Here is an 18,536-nt window from a genome sequence, read left to right on the forward strand (position 1 = left end):
GATGATATATCCACTATGTAGATAATGAGATATGTTAACATAGCTCTACTCTGTCTTCAAGCAAGTGCAGCAGATAGATTTAGTATGTCTGATGTTGTTGCAATGCTTAGCAATGAAATTGGTTAACAGAGCTCTGCTTTGTCTTCAAGCAAGTGCAGCAGATAGACTTAGTATGTCTGATGTTATTGCAATGCTTAGCAATGAAATTGCAGTTCTACCCTATCCTAAAGAACCTGCTTTCTTGAATGTGAGTGGTATGGCGATGGCAAACTCAGTTAACAGTAGGCCACAAATATGTTCTCTGAATGGTGCAACTATATCAATTATGGAAGGCCGATAACTTTGAAAATCCGCCCATAAGCATTGTTCTTCCTGTTTTATATCAAAACCCACTTAACAGAGTCAGCCGGGCATCTGTCCTGGCTGTGCTGTATTGCCATCAATCCTAGGTGTTATAATTTCCATTTAATCAGTTGCCAAACAAAAAAACAAACTTCAATTCTACCTTTGGCTGGGCCGAATATCACAAAGGAAAAGTAAAACATGGTGCAAAGAGACATGGCCTGTGGTTTTCTTTTCTTTTTTTCATGATAAATGGTAAAAGAGAAAATTAAGGAGGGTCTTTTGTATAGAATATGATCATATAATAAAAAGAGATAAAGGAAAAAGAGAAAACACAGATTTTAAGTAGTTGGGCCTATATGGCCTATGTATGTCCACATGTTAAAACCTTTTTAGCTTGATAAGTTTACAATACAAATGATTTTATTTTATAGAGCTTACAGATGATTTGAATTCAATATAATCCTAATCAAATCTCTTAATTTATGGTGATGTAATCTTATCAAATTATCTTCATATTCCCAAGTTTAAGGTAATTTAATTTTCATTAATCTTAAAAGATTTCTATCCTTATCATTTTGCACTCCTATGCGAATAGGGTGCATCCAATTTCGTTAAAGGCCGAGATAGTCAAGGGGTTACTTGGACCGTTGTGAATGTGAGGTCTTGTTCAAAGCATGTTCGAACCTTAAAATAATATAAATGTATTTATATTTATATAAGACTTGATCTCAAGTTTTCTTACTTTCTTTTTTCATTTAATTTTCTCTTACTTTCGGGTTTTAAGGGGCCCTACCTGGGCTAAGATTGGTGTATCATACAACTGCATGCGGTGGACTCTCAGCTTTCAACTATTATTAATTGTTGAAGAGAAGTGCTATTTTTCTCTCTCATCTATCTTCATCCAATTTTTAAAGAAATAGCAGGTCTCGTTGTAGAATGTTTGACCAATCCATGACGTTTTGATTTTTGAATGATGGGGGCATTTTCAGGTTTGTCTAATTATGGTCACCTTGGAGAAGCCTGACGATTTTTTTTTTTTTACAAGCGTTGCTCCATGTGATCGATCTCACAACAACATGAAATTCCAGCAATTACTTGGACCCTAGAGCAATTGTAATTTGTAAAGTAGCAACAAGGCAAATCATAAAAGCAGCTTTACCTATTGAAACGTAGATAATGGGAGACTTAGCCCATTTAATACACTCGTTTCACACTAGCTAACGTGACATATTCTAAGTGACTTCTTATGTCAGCCACTTAAAATACACCTTATCAGTTGGTGTGAAATAAGCATGAAAAGTAGCATTATTCAAGATTTAATAGTTAATCCACACAAGGCATTAAGGCAAGACACTTGGGGAACAGGGCTGTATATCTTATACTATTTAAGAAGTCACAAACAGGGACACAATGCAATCCTTCTTACATCATAACAGATTTCGATTTCTATTGCCAAAAGATGACATGCCAGTTTATTTGAGTCTACCACACGCACCTGCATACACACCGAAACCCATAAAGATCCACACGTACAATCCAAAAGGTAATACCTGTTACTTCAACAAATACTTGGATAGCTTCATCAATATCTTGATGAGTGAGAAAGTCAGTCCCTTGTGCTATTTTTGATCCATTCTAAATACTGGAGACTGCCACCAGTGATGGGCAAGGCAATCACTTCCGGAACACTGAGATAGACAAGGAAAAGGGCATGAGGGAGGAAAGAAAATCTTATTTCATCCAAAGGGGTCGTCTGCTTTCAGAGCCATGGGAATGCAGTAGGTAACAAGAAGCCAGAATTGTCTACTCCGTAGTATGTAAATTGTAAAATACTTAAGCAAGTTACTTAGGTATTTTTAAGAAAATACAATGCAGAGGCTTTGGGCTTACTCATATTCATGGTTTGCCTTGACATGCTCTGTGAGAGCTTCTAAAAGGGATTGCCTAGTCTTGATTATAAGAAGTTCCTCAGAATCTGTCTGGATCTGAACCCACAATACAAAACCAACAGAAATAAGCTACAAAACAAGTTGTAAACTTATTCGAGCGACTCATTCTTGGATATGCAAATATACAAGAACGAGTAAACTGTCTGACTGGAATGATAAGTAAAGGGCTCAAAAGGTTGATATCCACTCTTCTCTATATTCAAATGGTACTCTTAATTAATGGGGAAATGCAGTCAATACCTCTCCCTGCCACTGATACACTGACTCAATACCTGTAAACACAAAATAAACATGGTCACAAAAAAATCCAATAAAGGAAACTGTATCTATGCCAATTCCATTCTTTTCTACTTTGTTATGCAAATATCCGACCTACAAACTACCCCAACCCAATTCCATCCTGATGCCAAGAAAGCCAAGGCCCATGTCGTTGACTTGATGTCAGTTGTTTGAAAGAATATCATTCGGAAGAACCATAAAATTCAACTCTAAATCCAAGATAAATATATTTGGCGGGGGGGGGGGGGGGGGGGTTGGGTTGTGGAATAATAAAAAACAAGAACCGACAGCTTGAAATAGAGAGAAAGAGATATGTCCAGAAACAAACTTACGACAGTATAAAGAGCTATGATCAAAATGGCTCTGAGTATTGTTTGAAATCTCCAGTTCATTATGCATAGCTAAAGCAGGTGTATATTCAAAAGCAACATGTACTTACATGCCTTTCTAAACATGGTTAGACACTACATAACATTTGACAAATAACCCCACTTCAAAAGTTTTTCAAATGTTTTATTCAGTCAGGTGATTTCAGAAAGTTAAACCATGGCGATTCATATTTGAGAAACATTTCTAGACACGGGAAATCCTAGCTGAAATTTTTAAATAATCCAAACCTTCAAAATGAATGCATAAAACAATGTCAACCTGAAAAATTTAGTTCACCATTTTCATTAGAACAAGCAATTTAGTACTTTGATTACTTATGAAAAAAAAATATTTAGAACAAGCAATTTGAACTTAAAAAAAAAAATGCCAAATTTGCCAATCCATGCTCTAATCTTTCAATTGACCATTACCCAGTGAGGGAACATGCAATTCAATGTTGTATGCTGAGGAAAGAATTATGAAGTGCATACCTGGTACTCTGTTTACACATGCTGCAAGTTTTTCTTTGACAATGCTTTCAGCCAACTTCTTACCTAGACAAAGATTGTTCATTCCCCAATAAGTTAGTAATTTAGGACCCAAATCTTCCATCTAATATAAATGACTTAAGAGCATTCCCATTAGTTTATGTAAATTTTTATGCAAAATGGCTAACCAAAACTCACTTCATCTAGTTTAGTTAACCACTTTTCAAAGCTACATCCAACCGTTTATCTAAATTTCTTCTCTATTTATTAAAATAATCATTTTTATAATTTTTTATTCATTTTAATTAAAAACTCATCTCCACCAAAAACACCAAATGAAACCCATCACCCAGCAGCAGCATCTTGAAGAAGAAAAAAAATGCCCAAACAACAAACAAACACTTTCAAACAACAGCTGACAGCTAAACAAATTAACACCCAAAACAAAATTGGATCAAAATTCGCAGGAGAGAAATTTGGTGATGGAACTTTGATGAAGACGATGGTGGAAATTCATTTCATTGCCATAATGAAAAAGGATTCAAAGACATACCCAGTTCTTTGTTAGGAACGGTAACATAGACGACGATACTTGGCACAGTGTTGCTACTCCCTTCCATTCTGATACTATGGACGTTCTTAGCTGGCGATTGCCCACCAAACTTCGATCTGGAACGCAATTACACAAAAATGGCTGTCAAATTTGAATGAAATCAATAAAACCCACAACATATATATCGCAGAGTCGCGGAGATAGTGGTGGGTACCGTAAGAGAGGGGCAAATGGGAGAGACTGAGCACAACCCGTTTTTAGGGAAGAGCTGTACGAGAGACAGAGATTGGAGAGGCCAAAACTGAGCATGCAAAAGGCCCCGACCAGTGGCAAACGGCGTCGTAGTGTGGCCGCAGAGACGATGGACCAGGACGGGGATGCTCTGCAGCAGAGGCTGAATGCCATTTTTTTATACAAACTTTGTATTTAATGGGTTTGGGTTTGGTTTGGGTTCGGGGTTCGTTGCTTGATGCTCTTGCTGTGGAACAAAGACAAATTCCGGCTCCAGAAGCTGCTAATTGTACTGCTGTGTGCTCCTGATTGTGCCACGTGAGAATGGAAGTTTGATTGGACGGTGGTCATCTCTCCAGCTGGAGTTAGTGGGCCCAGCTTAAACAAGTGTCTTTGTTTGTATCTATCTTTGGGTTTGATGCTCCATTTTAGTCCCCTTGACAAGTTAACAAAGGCTAGAGAGTTTTGTGTTTCTAGGCCCATTGCAGCCCAACTCAACTAAGATCATGGGGCCAAGAGTGTAATACTTAGCTCAAGAAACCAACAAGCTATTTTAGAAGAAATCGCATATGAGTAATGCTATACATATTCTTAAGTTTACGTGACGTGGGCTTTTTAACTAAAATCTCAATCTTTATGCACCGAATGTTATAATGGACTATGCTATATAAACTTTAAAAAGATGAGAAACGGATAAGAAAGTAATGAATAGAACTACTCGTTGCATAGAGCTATTGCTTGAACTTTGAATCAAATAGAAAATTTCGGACCGAAAATTATGACTGGAATGATTAAAGAACCGCATCTCATTCCTTCGGCACCTTATGTCTCGAAAAGAGTCAAGGGTGTGTTTGGTAAAGGAGTGGACCGGACTGGACCCAAAGACCCAAAAAATTTATCTTAAAATCAACTCCAACATTCTTACTTTTTACATCACATCAATCACTTTTTATTACTATTCAAATAAAAAAAAATCACTACAAAACAAATTTTTTCACTTTTTTATACAAAACATTCTTTTTTTTTTTTTTCTTACATCAATTAAATTTGCTATAGTTCCGGTCCACTTCCTTTTTCAGACCCTTTGCCAAACACACCCAAAATTCTTTCTTTTTGTTTTTATTTTCCCTTTTTGGCTCTAGGGAAGAGAGATTTTCTTAGTTTATTATCAATTTTTTTTTTTGTTTGCTAATTGGCCTGTGCATAATATATCAAATGAGCCCTCTTTACTAACTAATGTGAAAGCATTCTCATTTCTTCTCCGACATATGATAATAGTTCCTACATCAACCCCCTTTCCTTTTATTGTTTGTTTTGTGTTCTCACGATTGGCAACAAACATAGCTCTAAGGCCCATGGGTTTTGTATTTGAACCAGAAAGGCATAAATGGTCCACATGCATTTGTGGTTAGTATTGGACTATTCCCCAATTGTTGCCTTAAATGGCTTAGTGGCCCATTAAGTTGGCAGAATTCTTCATCTGCAACAAATTGGAAAATCCCCTTAGCAAGCAACCAACCTGCTACGACTGAAAATGCAAGAAAACGTAGTTGAATGACAAACAAAAAACACAGAAAGACAAATCAAGTAAAGACATGGTTTCATTCAACTACATTACTTTGGACTGTGGTTATGAATTGTGTTAATTGGTCAAGGAAGAACATTGGCAGAAGCACTTTTTCTGTCAGGTCGGTTGCTAATTGGTGGCTATGACATTATCCTAATCCCCCACCATTTACAATCCCCATAGTGAGAGTGCACTTGACTATTCCTATCAAACATCAATCGAGGCTGGCTCACAATAAAATAATCCTAATGGAGACAATGGTGACTCCAAAATTTGGTCTAAGAAAGAAACCCTCTTTCCCCAAGCATATGATATATATGTATGGTCCCTAACACCACAATGCATCCTCACCCAACAATGGCTTTTTTTTTTTTTTGACAACTTTGATGAAGACAGGACTTGAGCCAAGACAGGTGTGACTTTGACAGCTCAAACTGGTATTTCTTGGATATATAACTCATATTAAGAATGTTGTGACCAATAAGACACCAGAGTTACAAGAACTGAGGAAGTTTTTTTATATATGTATATTTGTTTTCATTTTTTTGTTTGTTAAATTGATGGCTGAGGTTGTTAGTGGAGACACAGAAGATACGGCGGATGTTCTGGAAGCTTTTGATGGCGGACAAGGAAGTTGTCTTGGTTTCACATGCCCATACGACCAACTGTTACAAGCTCAATGCATAGGGAGGAACTTTTTTCTTATTATTTTCTGTATTTTTCTTAATCCTGATCTGTTTGTAATTACTAAGTAAACGCTGCTGATTTGTATTATATCAGGTTGGAATTAGTTTATAGTAGTGGTGAATCTCAAGGACTTGCATAGGGGATGCAAGAATATAGTATTACTTAATTAAATACCATATCTAAATCTAAATTTACTCATTGGCTTGCAACCAGATTCCGGAATCTGAATTTATGGCTCCTCAATGGTACTGTCCTTGCCATTTTCATTGGAGCTAGCAAGAAGATTAAAAAAAAAAAAAAAAAAAAAAAAAAAAAAAAAAAAAAAGGGGCCAGACTTCTGAATTTCCTTTCTTGGGTATTACTTATCTATGTATGTTATACTTAAAATATTCCAGAAATATTAAATAAATTAAAAAACTTATTTTTGTTTTTGTAAGGTAATTTCTGGGGAAAACAGAAGTCTATGGACCATGGGAAAAACAATGGATTGATTATGATAGTTGTCAAAAAAAAAAAGAACACCAAGAGGGCATAAAATATGTTACTTCTGTAATTGAAAAAGAAAGGAAAGTGATAATAATGTTAATTAACTACTATATTAACAGCATATGAAATTAGAGGCCACGTGCGTAAAGATAACCCAAAAACCATAATATGATATGGCTGTCCATACGACCAAATATACATGAAAGATCCAATTTTTAAGGTGGTATGGTAATCTTAATGTGTTTCTCAATTAAAAAAAAAAAAAAAAGTAATATTCTAATGTGCTCATATTCACACACGAAGTCATAGAGTGAACTATGTTATAGCTATAAACTATGCTATAGAAAGGAGTGGACCTACATTTTATCTTGGGGGCCATACCCCAAAATGCTTTAAAATTGCTATATTTTTAGCCCCCCAAAGCTCATTTCTTATCAAGTCATTAAACAAGTTAGTATTTTGGTATGGCCCGGCTAGTCGAAGCTAATTTTTAGCCCTCCGACAAAAAAATTCTAATTCCGCGCTCGATCATTGACCGGGATTTTAGAATTGAGAGAGGGATTTAAAGAATCATAGGTTAATTTGATAGATTATCTTTTGAGGGACCATTTATATAAAGAATTATACTTAGAATGCAAGGAAAACTTAGAGCATTTCAAAAAGGGGTTCAATGTGGTGCTGCTGCTGCTGCCTGCCAAACACATGACCTAACATTGGACTTGTAGCAGCAAAGGAAAGAAAAGAAAAGAAAAGGAAAAACAATCCGAAGGGATGAGTTAAAAAAATGAGTAGTGGGGTTGTGATCTGTGGATGACACTCTGTTAAGCTCGGATCTCAAACAGTTTAGGAAGACTCTCTTTAGGGTTTTAGACCATGAGGAAAAGTCTAGGGGGGGAGGGGGGGGGGGGGGGGGGGCCTTCACTCGTGCTTCTCATACCCTTAAAATAAAGGTGGAATATAGTCTTCGAAATTTGCACAAACTGACATGAGCCATATGATCCAGCCAAGTGTTTGGTTGCTTTGGAATTGGGCCTCACAGAAATTTTCTAGACTGAATCTGCAAAAGTGGAAAAGGGTGATTTCCAAAGAGCATGAAAAAAAAAAAAAAAGAGAGGATTTTTTAAAAGAATGAAGGGGATAAAAAGGGTTAGAAATTTGTGTCCCTAAAGTCTCTTTAGGAAATCCATTTTTATTAGCATGTGTGAGTGAATCCAAGAACAAGCATCCTAAGTAAAATTTAGTTACCTTGGTCAGTGGTCCAATTTTTACCGTTGATTTCACTGATTATGGTCAATATAGATTACAGTGTGGCTAAGGTTTTCAAAGCATGGAATTTCACTTTAGTATTTGCAGGCTTACACTTGAGAAGGATCTTAGACAACCATTGGAAGAATTTCAACCCCAACTTTCTAAGTTGGTTTATCCCACGGAATGCAGTACTTTTTTTTTTTTCCCAAGAGATTAGAACAAGGGCAGACGGGAGAAGGGATGAAAATTATAAAAATAAACACAGAAAAGGGTTGGGCAAGCCAACAATAAACCCTGATACAACTTACTTAGCAAAAGTAAACAGAAATTAGAAGTGAATGTGTCAATTGAATGACACGACCCTACGTATTCTTGAGACAGATTTTAGAAAAATTGATCGCTAAAAAAGGCAATACAAGAAAGGACACGAACTTCGAAAGATCCCTCAACCCTTCTCGAACCCTCACAAAAAAAAAAAAAATCGTTACACAGCACATCAATTGAGAAACACAGTAGCATGAAATGCAGTACTTAATAAGAGATCTTATAACCCCATCTTTGTTTTGATTCAACCAAGTATATTTATCCAAAATGATTGTGAGAGTTACATATTATATTAAAAATGTAAGTAAAAATTACATGCATTTTAAACAAATGTCTATTTAATTGACTAGGTTGAAGTTTAACTTAGATCCCATTATCCAACAAAAACCAACTAAAAACAATAGACAAATTAAGTGGAAAACCTTAATACTTATCTTATGGTCGTATAAACCTTTTTGAAATTTCCTTTCCAAGTGAAGAGAAAGGCTATTGTACCACCATATAAATCAATGAGGTACAAATTACAATAATTGGACTATATCTAGGGCTTGTCATACCAGTAAGACCACCGAATTCTTTGTGCACACACACAAAGATGGGGGGGAAAGAAAAGGTAAAAGTCAGAACGGTAGATAATTAGTCAATTGAGAAACACCTAGTCGAGGGGCATCTGGTGAAGGATATTGAACCACAAAAATTGGACCAACTTGTTGACAGAATATGTTTGATCCCTAAACTTGCTCTTCTTTAACAATTTCCATGATTCATCTCCCCCACCTCGTCCAAGAACAAAGAAGAAAAAATAAAGTTAATAACACCGTTGCCAATGCAATGACCAGTATTACTGAATCCACCAGTCAACTAGATATTTCTTGGATAATCATAATCATATATAATCTCAAATTAGCAATCTTTTCTTGTTTTTAATGTTGAGGGTCAAATATCAGGTACGTGCAAAGCACACATTTCGCACGAACCAGGCAAGACAGAGTGCGTGATTTCAAGAAATCGATAGCACTTATGAAGATTCAAACCTCAGCCTTGACGGACCCAAATTGTGCACCGCTAAGGTAACCCCTTTGGGTTGTTAAATTATCAATTTTTGAATGTTGAGGGTCAAATATCGTTTAAGTGCAAAGCACACATTTTGCACGGACCGAACAAGACATAGAGATACATGATCCCAAGAATTTGTTAGTACTTAGGAAGTTTCGAAGAAGCTCGGCCTTGATGGACCCGAGATATGCGCCGCTAGGGCAAACGGTTTGAGTTGTCAAATTAGCAATCTTTGAATGTTTAACAGCTCTTATTAGTCATATCATTTTCACTAAGTACACCCTCAATGTCTTTTAATCCAGCAGTGATTGCTGAATGTAAGAAAAATTTTGTACTTTCCAAATTGTCGTCCACATTTTACACAACTCAAAAACGAGACGCGCCCAAAAGTTAAAAAAAGGAGTAAAAAGTGCATCTCTTTTTGTAATTCTTTGGCCTGTCTAGAGGGACAACCCTTTAATTTCCCCCACCCAAGCTTTTGGCCGACTTGGACAAGATTTCCACATTTCATCATTAAGATTTATCTTTGCTGGTCACTGAAAATGACACAAGCTGGACCAAGTTTCACAAAATACAATACACCCTTCATGCTTTGCAACTCAAATCATTTTTCATAAACATTGACAATGTGAATTTCCCTAATTCTTATACTCAATGAGTTGGCAAGTTGTATACAATTCACCATATCACTCCACAAGTGCACATCATAGAAGACATACCAAAAAAAAAAAAATCATTATAAAATGGTTGTTTATGATTTTATTGCTGAAATCTGAATTAACAGCCATGCCTAGGTACATCAAATATAGTAAGGAAATGGGTTGGATAGAGTTGACATAGAAAGCCTAGCACTTATGTCTAAGATGTCTTGGCACGACTCAAACCTCACCCGAGAAATTTTAGGACTGACAATTTTTTTTATACGACCCACAAACTTAATACAAATCTAATACAAAATTAGCCGATTAGGGTTAAAAGGTTTGACTCGTTTAATTAAATGAATTGAGTTATAGTTGACTTATATAATATTGTACCTATTTATTGACACGACCCAACTCAATATGTAAATACGAATTACCATCCCTAATGTCATGTAAAAGCCATGATATAAAAACCGCAAAACAGGGGAAAAAAAAAGAAAGAAAGAAAGAAAGAAAAAAGGCTTAATTAAGTAAGAAACAAAATATTTAAGGGTTTATACCTTGATGCACTTACTTAATTAAGTACCATGAATCATCTATACAAGACATACCCAAGTATATTTCTTTAACACAAAAATGCGACTGGTTGCACCAAGTGTTATCTCTTGTCATGTCGATGTCGAAATTGCAAAAGAACAAACAAGAACCCTAATATAATCAATTTAATAATTTATATTAGTACAACAATCTACAGTTTTGTTTTGTTGAAGTGGATGAGTAATATGATGTGTGTCATGATGGTGTTCATCCCTTTTCTTGACCTTTTTGGACGACTCCTAGGTTAACACTTCACCAATTTGACTACGTAACATCTTTGCATCTCTTATATAATTTTGTCTTAAGTTCATTAAATTTAATTATTTAATTGATATTATAACATGCTTTTTTACATGTAAGTTTAAACCTTTTTTTTTTTCTTTCTTCTTTTTTCTATTTAATATGAAGAGGGAAGAAAAGGAAAATTACAAAAGAAGAGAACATAAAAAGGGTGAGTAACCCGATCAATAGCTCTTAACACAATCAGAAAATAATGTAAAAAACAAGTAAATTTACTGTCAACGTGTGAACCTAAACTTTCTTTGAATAAGTGAAGCCAAAAGCCAAAATACATGAAATATTTAATTATATAATTAGAGCATGTTTGAGATTGCGTTTGAGAAATATAGCTTTAAGTCAAAAGTGCATTTTGGCAATTCTTAAACTTTTTGAACCCTTAAAAACGCTTTTAATTTTTTTACCAAACGAGTATTTTTTTTTTTTTTTTTTCAAACAGTCTTTTTAAGTGTTAAAAACAATTTTAAGCCTCTCAAACACAATCCCAAATAGGCACTTAGTATTTGAACTTAGAATGACAAATTTTCTACTCTTATATCACGTTAATTCCTATCAATGTTTTTCGATAAAATTAAGTGGCAAAGTCTATTTCCTCGCCTATGGTGGTATTTGATAACTCCTTTTAGGATTTTTTTTTTTATTTTTTTTATTTTTGTTGAAAAATTATTTTGACGTGACCTAAAAGTAAAATGAATTAGGAATTTTTTGTAAGGAAAATTATAAATTAATATTTTAACTTCTTTGAATAAATTTTTTTTTTTTAAAAGGCTTAACAAACAAGCTTAATTGACATTATTATATTTTTGACAACTAAAACTCGGTTGCATTATAATGCACCTAAATCATTCAATTAACCACAAATAGATTTGATTGACCCCAATATTCGATGTTTCCTTTTTATCTTTTATTTAAAAAAAAAAAAAAAAAATCTTCCAAATCAATAGACGAATCTCAATCATTAAACACCTTCTTTTTCAAACAACTCGTCAGAAAACCTTCACAAAATTCAACTCTAATTTTCAAACTACTAGGAAAAAAGAAAAACAAACCACATGTTTGAAAACAAAAAAAAAAAACCATATGTCTTATCTTATAATAAGTCTTTTTTTTTTTAAAAAAATAATAATAATAACAAAATGGCGTATATTAAGGAAATATGTTTTTTTTTTTTAGCCAAAAAGTACGTATGGGGAATGGCCAAAGACTGCAAAAGGTCGAGTCATATCGTAATTTCACAAAGAAAACGGGTGCTCTTCCAGTCACCACTTGCATATTCAAGAGTAGACGCGTCGGCATGAGAGTGAAAAAGACAAACTCTTTGCCCGGTTGGTCACTCCCCACACCGTTCATTTTACGCTTTTGTCCTTGCAACTTGAATCATATTACTGCACCGAACATGTCGTTTTCTTTCCTGACATAAAAAGGGTAAGGGCCCTTAAAAACCGTCTCATTAGAACATGATTCCATGAATATGACGAAGTTCAACAAAGTGGAGGATAGCAAGGAAAGTTAACATATGACAGAAATATTAAAATAAAATAAAATAAAATAAATAATTGTGCTAAAATATTTTAATAACAGAAAAAAAAAATTAAGAAGAGGGTTCTCTTTATTAATGTGTTGTATTAAAAGGAGGTTATTTATTTATTTTTTATTTAAAGAAAATTTTGATGTGACATAAATATAAAAACAATAGACAAGGAAATTTGTTTAAGCAAAGAAATCAGATTCAACGAATTTTTTGACAAAATAGATAAAAGAAGTGGTAGAGAAATCTAAATAAAGAAAATGGTTAATCATGTTTAGTTTTGCCACGTAAATATCCGAAATTGAATATTAGTTTTTTTCACGTAGAGCCTTTGATTTCAATTTTCATTGGTGCCCATTGGACATCCACTTTCCTGACAAGACACTCTTCACACACAAACACACACTCTCCTCTCCTCTCCTCTCCTCTTATCTCTCCCCTATAAAGACGCACTGATTTTCCTTCATAAACCCTTCTCAAGCAGTAAGCAGTCTTTTCAGCCCCATCTTTGAGACTTGAGAGAGCAAGGGATAGGGGCGGAGGGCGAGAGAGAGAGAGAGAGAGGAAGAGGCTGCCTTACTACGTTGCATTTCTGTATTATCTCCTTTACATCGTTTGCTGTTCTTCAAGGAAAAAAAAAAATCTCTGCTGCTTGGTCTACAATATCTGAAATCAATCAGTATTCAAAGCCCAAGTTTTTGATTCTGTTTGTCATTTGACGAAACTTGTTGTTTAGAGAGAGAGAGAGAGAGAGAGATTTCTTAGGCCTTGCAAATGGCACCCAGTTTTGACTGTGCAGTTTCAAGCCTTCTTTGTGCGGAAGACAACAGCATATTCGATGAGAACGATTATGGGGCAGTGGAGGAAGAGATTGAGGACACGTGGCTTCATCGGAATCATCGAAACCACGGCCAAGACCGGAGCTTTGGCGGTGGCAATGGGGTGCCCTTGCAGAGTGACGAGTGTTTGGCTTTGATGGTTGAAAAGGAATGCCAGCATTTGCCTGCTGCTGATTACTTGAAGAGGCTGCGAACCGGGGACTTGGACTTGGGGGCTAGAAGACAGACTGTTGATTGGATTGGAAAGGTGGGTTTATGGCATTTTTTGATGGGTTTCTAAAGTTTGCCAATCGATTTCTTTTTTGCTTGCCTGAATGAATGGCGACATCGGTATTGTTTGTTTCCCCTTATAATTAGTCTCATCTTTTGCTTTTGAGGTGATAAGATTCACCATGGAACTGGGTTTGTGCAGACAAATTGCTGCCTTTACAATTATTATTAGTTTCATTCTCTTGTTTTTGTAAATGGTGATTTTTTTCCCCTTTTTTTGGCCTTGGAAATCCTCCATATTGAACATCGGTGGCATCACTCTGTTTTTGCTTGAAGGGATATATGCGTTTCTTCCTTCTGCATGCCTCTGATTTGCTTTCATTCCCTTCTCCTTGTTTAGCAACCGCTGAAGAACTGTTTGATTAATTTCTTTCCATTGACATTAATTGACGATCGATGCTAATGGTTATACTGATGTAACAGGTACATGCCCATTTCAGTTTTGGACCTCTGTGTGAATATTTAGCTGTAAACTACTTGGATCGTTTCCTTTCTGCTTATGAATTACCTGTAAGTTGAGAAAAGAACGAGCTATTCTTTTGGTTCCAATCTTTTGTGCATCACGTTCCGAAGTCCATTTCTGATTGCATAAACTCTGCATGTACATTTGCAGAAGAGCAAACATTGGACAATGCAATTGTTGGCTGTGGCATGTTTATCTCTTGCTGCCAAAGTTGAGGAGACCGAAGTTCCTCTATCTCTAGATTTGCAGGTTATAATGAATCTCGATTGCCATCTCTGCATAGATGTTCAGTTCTCTTTTCATCTGTGACCTGATGATCATAATCCTCTTAACAGGTGGGTGATGCGAAATTTGTGTTTGAAGCTAGAACAATACAGAGGATGGAACTTCTGGTTTTGAGTACCTTGAGGTGGAGAATGCAAGCAGTTACCCCTTTCTCATTCATAGACTACTTCCTCTGCAAGATCAATGGTGATCAAATCCCACTTAGAACATCAATCTTGACATCAATCCAACTCATATTAAGCACAATAAAAGGTGACACAAACGGGAATGTAGTGCTATAGTTTTTTCTTTTTCTTTCTGCAGTGGTAAAAATTATGATAGAGGGTTTTAATGTTTTGGTGGATGCGAATTCAATGCAGGGATTGATTTCTTGGAGTTCAGGCCTTCAGAGGTTGCAGCAGCTGTGGCAATAGCTGTTGCAGGAGAAACCCAGACAGTAGACATTGAGACAGCAACTTCTCTTCTCATTGAACATGTGAAAAAGGTATATAGTCATTGGTCCACCGAACCACAAAAGGATATTCATATGATGATTTTGCTTTTGCTTTTCCTCTTATCATTCTTTCCTGATTACTTGCCAATTTGATTTTAAGTGAGATATGTTAACTAATGTTAACTCCCCCGTTCTAATTATGGTTGATGCAGGAGAGAGTGATCAAGTGTCTTAATATGATCCGAGATTTGTCATTGATCAGTGACTCTGTTAAGGATTCGACTGCAAGAGCCCCATCTATACCCCAAAGCCCAATTGGGGTGTTGGATGCTGCATGCTTGAGCTATAAAAGTGATGAAGTTACAGTTGATTCATGTGCAAATTCTTCACATAATACCCCAGATGCTAAAAGGAGGAAGCTAAACAGAACCTTTGAAGTGGAGCTATAAGGTCATGGAATGTGGGATTTTCACTTGGCCTCCTGAACAAATGTGTGATTGATTTTGTTACATAGGAACTTTAGTTTTGATTATTCAGGTGGGCCTTCAAAGGATACCCAAAAAGAATGAAGATAAGGAAGATGGGTTTTAAAGGAAAAGGAGGGAGGTAGAAAAATTGGAGGTATAAGAGCACTTGAATAAGTTGAGTCATGGGTAGATGATGCATGGTGGATGAGGAACAGAATTAGCATACTTCATGCTCTAAGCATGAAGAACACTCACCAGCTGTTAAATATTAGAATTCTTAACAGCTAGAGACGAGCTAGAGAGAAAAGAAAAAAAAAAAAAAAAGTGTTGTGTTTGAGAGATTAGTTTGGGTGTGTCTGGAGTTTTCATTGGTTGGAAAAAGAAAAAGATAAAAAAAGTAAAGGTCCTGAGATATATTTGCGAGAATTGTATAATTTTTAAGAATTTTTCATATGTTTGTTTATTATTTCATAATATTCTATGCTTTTCAATTTACTTACAAGTACCCCTGAATTGATTATCTACTTTATTTAGAGCCATGTCAGCAATTCTTTGTTTGACCATGACTGGTTAGACTGTGGGGTTTGCAGCATACGAAACTGCAATATGTTAATGCATGCCAAACAACCCCATAATAATATTATATATGTAATTGAAGTGAGAGCCTTGATGGGGGTGCTCTGTGTGGACCTATTTGTTAATGCTTTTTAAAAAGTGAATTTATTTTTAGTTCTCTCTTTTAATGTTTTGATGGGACATAAAAAAAAAATTATCAAACACTATTTCTGCTGTCCCTAATCTATCCCATAAGGACACACTCAAAAACAATATATTTTAGGGCAAAAAAAAAAAGGGTCTGTCACCAATGTTTCTGAAGTAGCACTGATCTGCATTATTCTGCAAAATATTAAAAATGTATCTAAGTTGGAAGAATTCAGAGACATTGAATGCCCAACTATATAAAGGCCTCACCAACTATCAGACACGATTCCTAATCGCTTAAAAGTGGGGTGCATGAGGTATAAATAGAGCACCAATAGCACTCATCATGGATCTATAATATTAATGTGATTATTAAAAGCATATTAATTTTCGTCCGTATGTGATCCAGTTATTGCCTGACGAGCTGTAGCAAAATAAAGGCACTCTCTAATTAATGGCAACTGGTTCCATAGCAGCAGGCCAACGAAGCCATGCTGTGTATCAATCCTGATTAGGGGGTGTAACTGTGTAAGATGCGTCTGGCCGCTCGGCTTGGTTCAGTTAAATTCGGTTCAGTCTCGGTTCGCGAATACAATAGAATATTAAAAGAGATATTTGTATAGAATCGGTTTAGCTCGGATAAACTTGTATAAACTCGTATAACTTCATTTTTATAAATATTTTAAGTATTATTTTAATTTTGTAATAAGAATATCTTAAGAAAAAGAGAATTATTTTTCTAATATGATAGATATACTTTGAATTATTGTTGTGGGTTTAGTTTTAGAGATTTGTGTGTAGATGAGTGTGTTGTGAGTTTGCATGGGAATATGTGTATGTGCCCCTTCGGCGTGTTTGTGTATTGCATAATGAATTTATATACATATATATAAATAAACTTGAGGTTGGATTATTTAAGATTCAAGTTAATTTATTTAGCTGATTCAAATGATAAAATTTTAACAATATTTAATTAACTAATAATTAGTATGAATTTACAAAAAAGATAAGCAATCATGATATTTTAATTCATATAAGAAATGAATAAGTTGCTCAAAAAAAAAAAAAAAAAAATGAACAAGTTAATTGAGCAGCTCCTAATAAGCTTGAACCCGATTCTTGTTCGAAATAAAATCAAATGAGCCAAAGCTAAAACAAAATATCTAAATCGATGATAAGCTCAAGCTCGACTTGTGTTCGAAATAAAATTAAATGAGCCAAGCTTGAACATTCAATATTCGGGTCGATCGACTTAGCTCGAATATAGCCTTAATCCTGATGCATGACCATTAATGAAATTTCTTTGTCTAATCACATATTATTATCAGTTTGTGAGAAAATCTGGAATCTTTTAAAGAGTACGGCCATGCAATCCTCTCGATCTATACTGGCTATGGCATATTCCAGAATCCAAGAGCTCCTAATTACACTAAACAACTAATCTTTCCATGAGTGATAGCCCCAAAAAAAAAAAAAAAAATACGACAATAGCTTAAAAGGAATTGGCTTTCGCCTATCGGTCCACGATGCCAACTCTCAACCCTACCAAAGTGATTATGTTCCTTCGAGTTTGGTAGTTATTTTCAGAAAATTAATATACAGATGTCCATTGGTTCACAAGCCGGTGAAGAATCAGTATTGTGCCAAATTATTGATAAGCCAGTGGAGGAAGGCGGCCTAAGGTGTGTGAAAGCCACTTGCCGGCCGGGAGGTGGGGGATGTTGGTGTTGCTGTGTCGTGATTTTATTGGTTGCTTCTTTATTTTTCCCTATTCTTTGTGTTTCTTTTTTTAATAGTTTTTTGTATCGGCCTCTTTTTCTATTTTTGACAGAGTTTTTTCTCTTTACCGACTACTAATGGTTGGGTTTGGTTTCTTCTACCGACTATTGATGGTTGAGTTTAGTTTCTTCTACTGACTACTAATGGTCGTGTTGGTAACCCTTATGGGATTTGTTCTCTTTACGGAATGTTGTCATCTTTAACCTCTTTCACTGGCGGTATTAATTCTTTTGATGAACTGAGATATTTATTTGATTAATTTTTAATTGTTCTTGATTTATTTTGTTCTAACTCCCTTTTTGCATTTGATATTTATTTTCTTCTAATTCCTTTTTCCCCTTCCCCACATTGAATTAAAAAAAATAAATATAAAAAAAGCCTTCTTCCCTTTTTATATATCGTGTTTTCCTGCGCTGTAATTAACTTTCCTGACCCCATTTCGTTAGGAGAACAGAACGTTCACTCACCTTGGGAAATTGGGGCTCTGGAGCAGTTTTTCTGAGGCCTGTAGACCTGCTTTCTTGGGCTGGGTCTGGTTTGCCTGTGGCATGAGTTCAGGTGGTTTCATATTGGGCTTATCTTGGGCTAGGAGTCCATCATTTTTATCAGAATTAAACCACATAGCCGGACCCTTTACAATATACATACACTAA

At 35.4% G+C, this 18,536-nt stretch overlaps 2 protein-coding genes across 2 annotated transcripts; one reads left to right on the forward strand and one right to left on the reverse strand.

Annotated features, from left to right (window-relative positions):
• Window positions 1-1,699: 1,699 nt before the first annotated feature.
• On the reverse strand, window positions 1,700-4,431 carry CUTA (Nitrogen regulatory PII-like, alpha/beta). Its single transcript, XM_059604509.2, has 6 exons — window positions 4,198-4,431; window positions 3,984-4,099; window positions 3,434-3,496; window positions 2,535-2,566; window positions 2,236-2,330; window positions 1,700-2,033 (listed from the first exon to the last, which is right to left on the reverse strand). The coding sequence occupies exons 1-6, from the start codon at window positions 4,386-4,388 to the stop codon at window positions 1,952-1,954; spliced, it is 579 nt and encodes a 192-aa protein (XP_059460492.1). The 5' UTR covers window positions 4,389-4,431; the 3' UTR covers window positions 1,700-1,951.
• Window positions 4,432-13,046: 8,615 nt separating this feature from the next.
• LOC132189916 (cyclin-D2-1) lies at window positions 13,047-15,818 on the forward strand. Its single transcript, XM_059604754.2, has 6 exons — window positions 13,047-13,731; window positions 14,178-14,264; window positions 14,368-14,466; window positions 14,553-14,754; window positions 14,862-14,986; window positions 15,148-15,818. Exons 1-6 carry the CDS (start codon window positions 13,420-13,422, stop codon window positions 15,382-15,384), a joined length of 1,062 nt encoding a protein of 353 aa, XP_059460737.2. The 5' UTR covers window positions 13,047-13,419; the 3' UTR covers window positions 15,385-15,818.
• The last annotated feature ends 2,718 nt before the right edge of the window (window positions 15,819-18,536 follow it).

The sequence above is a fragment of the Corylus avellana genome, chromosome 9 (genome assembly GCF_965113065.1).
Source record: "Corylus avellana chromosome 9, dhCorAvel1.hap1.2, whole genome shotgun sequence".
NCBI classification, from domain to species: Eukaryota; Viridiplantae; Streptophyta; class Magnoliopsida; order Fagales; family Betulaceae; genus Corylus; species Corylus avellana.

Bases quoted from the DNA above. Each gene is read 5' to 3' on its own strand.
- CUTA (XM_059604509.2), bottom strand. From the start codon at position 4,388: ATGGCATTCAGCCTCTGCTGCAGAGCATCCCCGTCCTGGTCCATCGTC. The intron at 3,497-3,983 runs GTATGTCTTTGA...ATCTTTGTCTAG, and splicing joins CGTTCCTAACAAAGAACTGG to GTAAGAAGTTGGCTGAAAGC. The intron at 2,567-3,433 runs GTATGCACTTCA...TTGTGTTTACAG, and splicing joins ATGTGTAAACAGAGTACCAG to GTATTGAGTCAGTGTATCAG.
- LOC132189916 (XM_059604754.2), top strand. From the start codon at position 13,420: ATGGCACCCAGTTTTGACTGTGCAGTTTCAAGCCTTCTTTGTGCGGAA. The intron at 14,755-14,861 runs GTGACACAAACG...AATTCAATGCAG, and splicing joins CATATTAAGCACAATAAAAG to GGATTGATTTCTTGGAGTTC. The intron at 14,987-15,147 runs GTATATAGTCAT...TGGTTGATGCAG, and splicing joins TCATTGAACATGTGAAAAAG to GAGAGAGTGATCAAGTGTCT.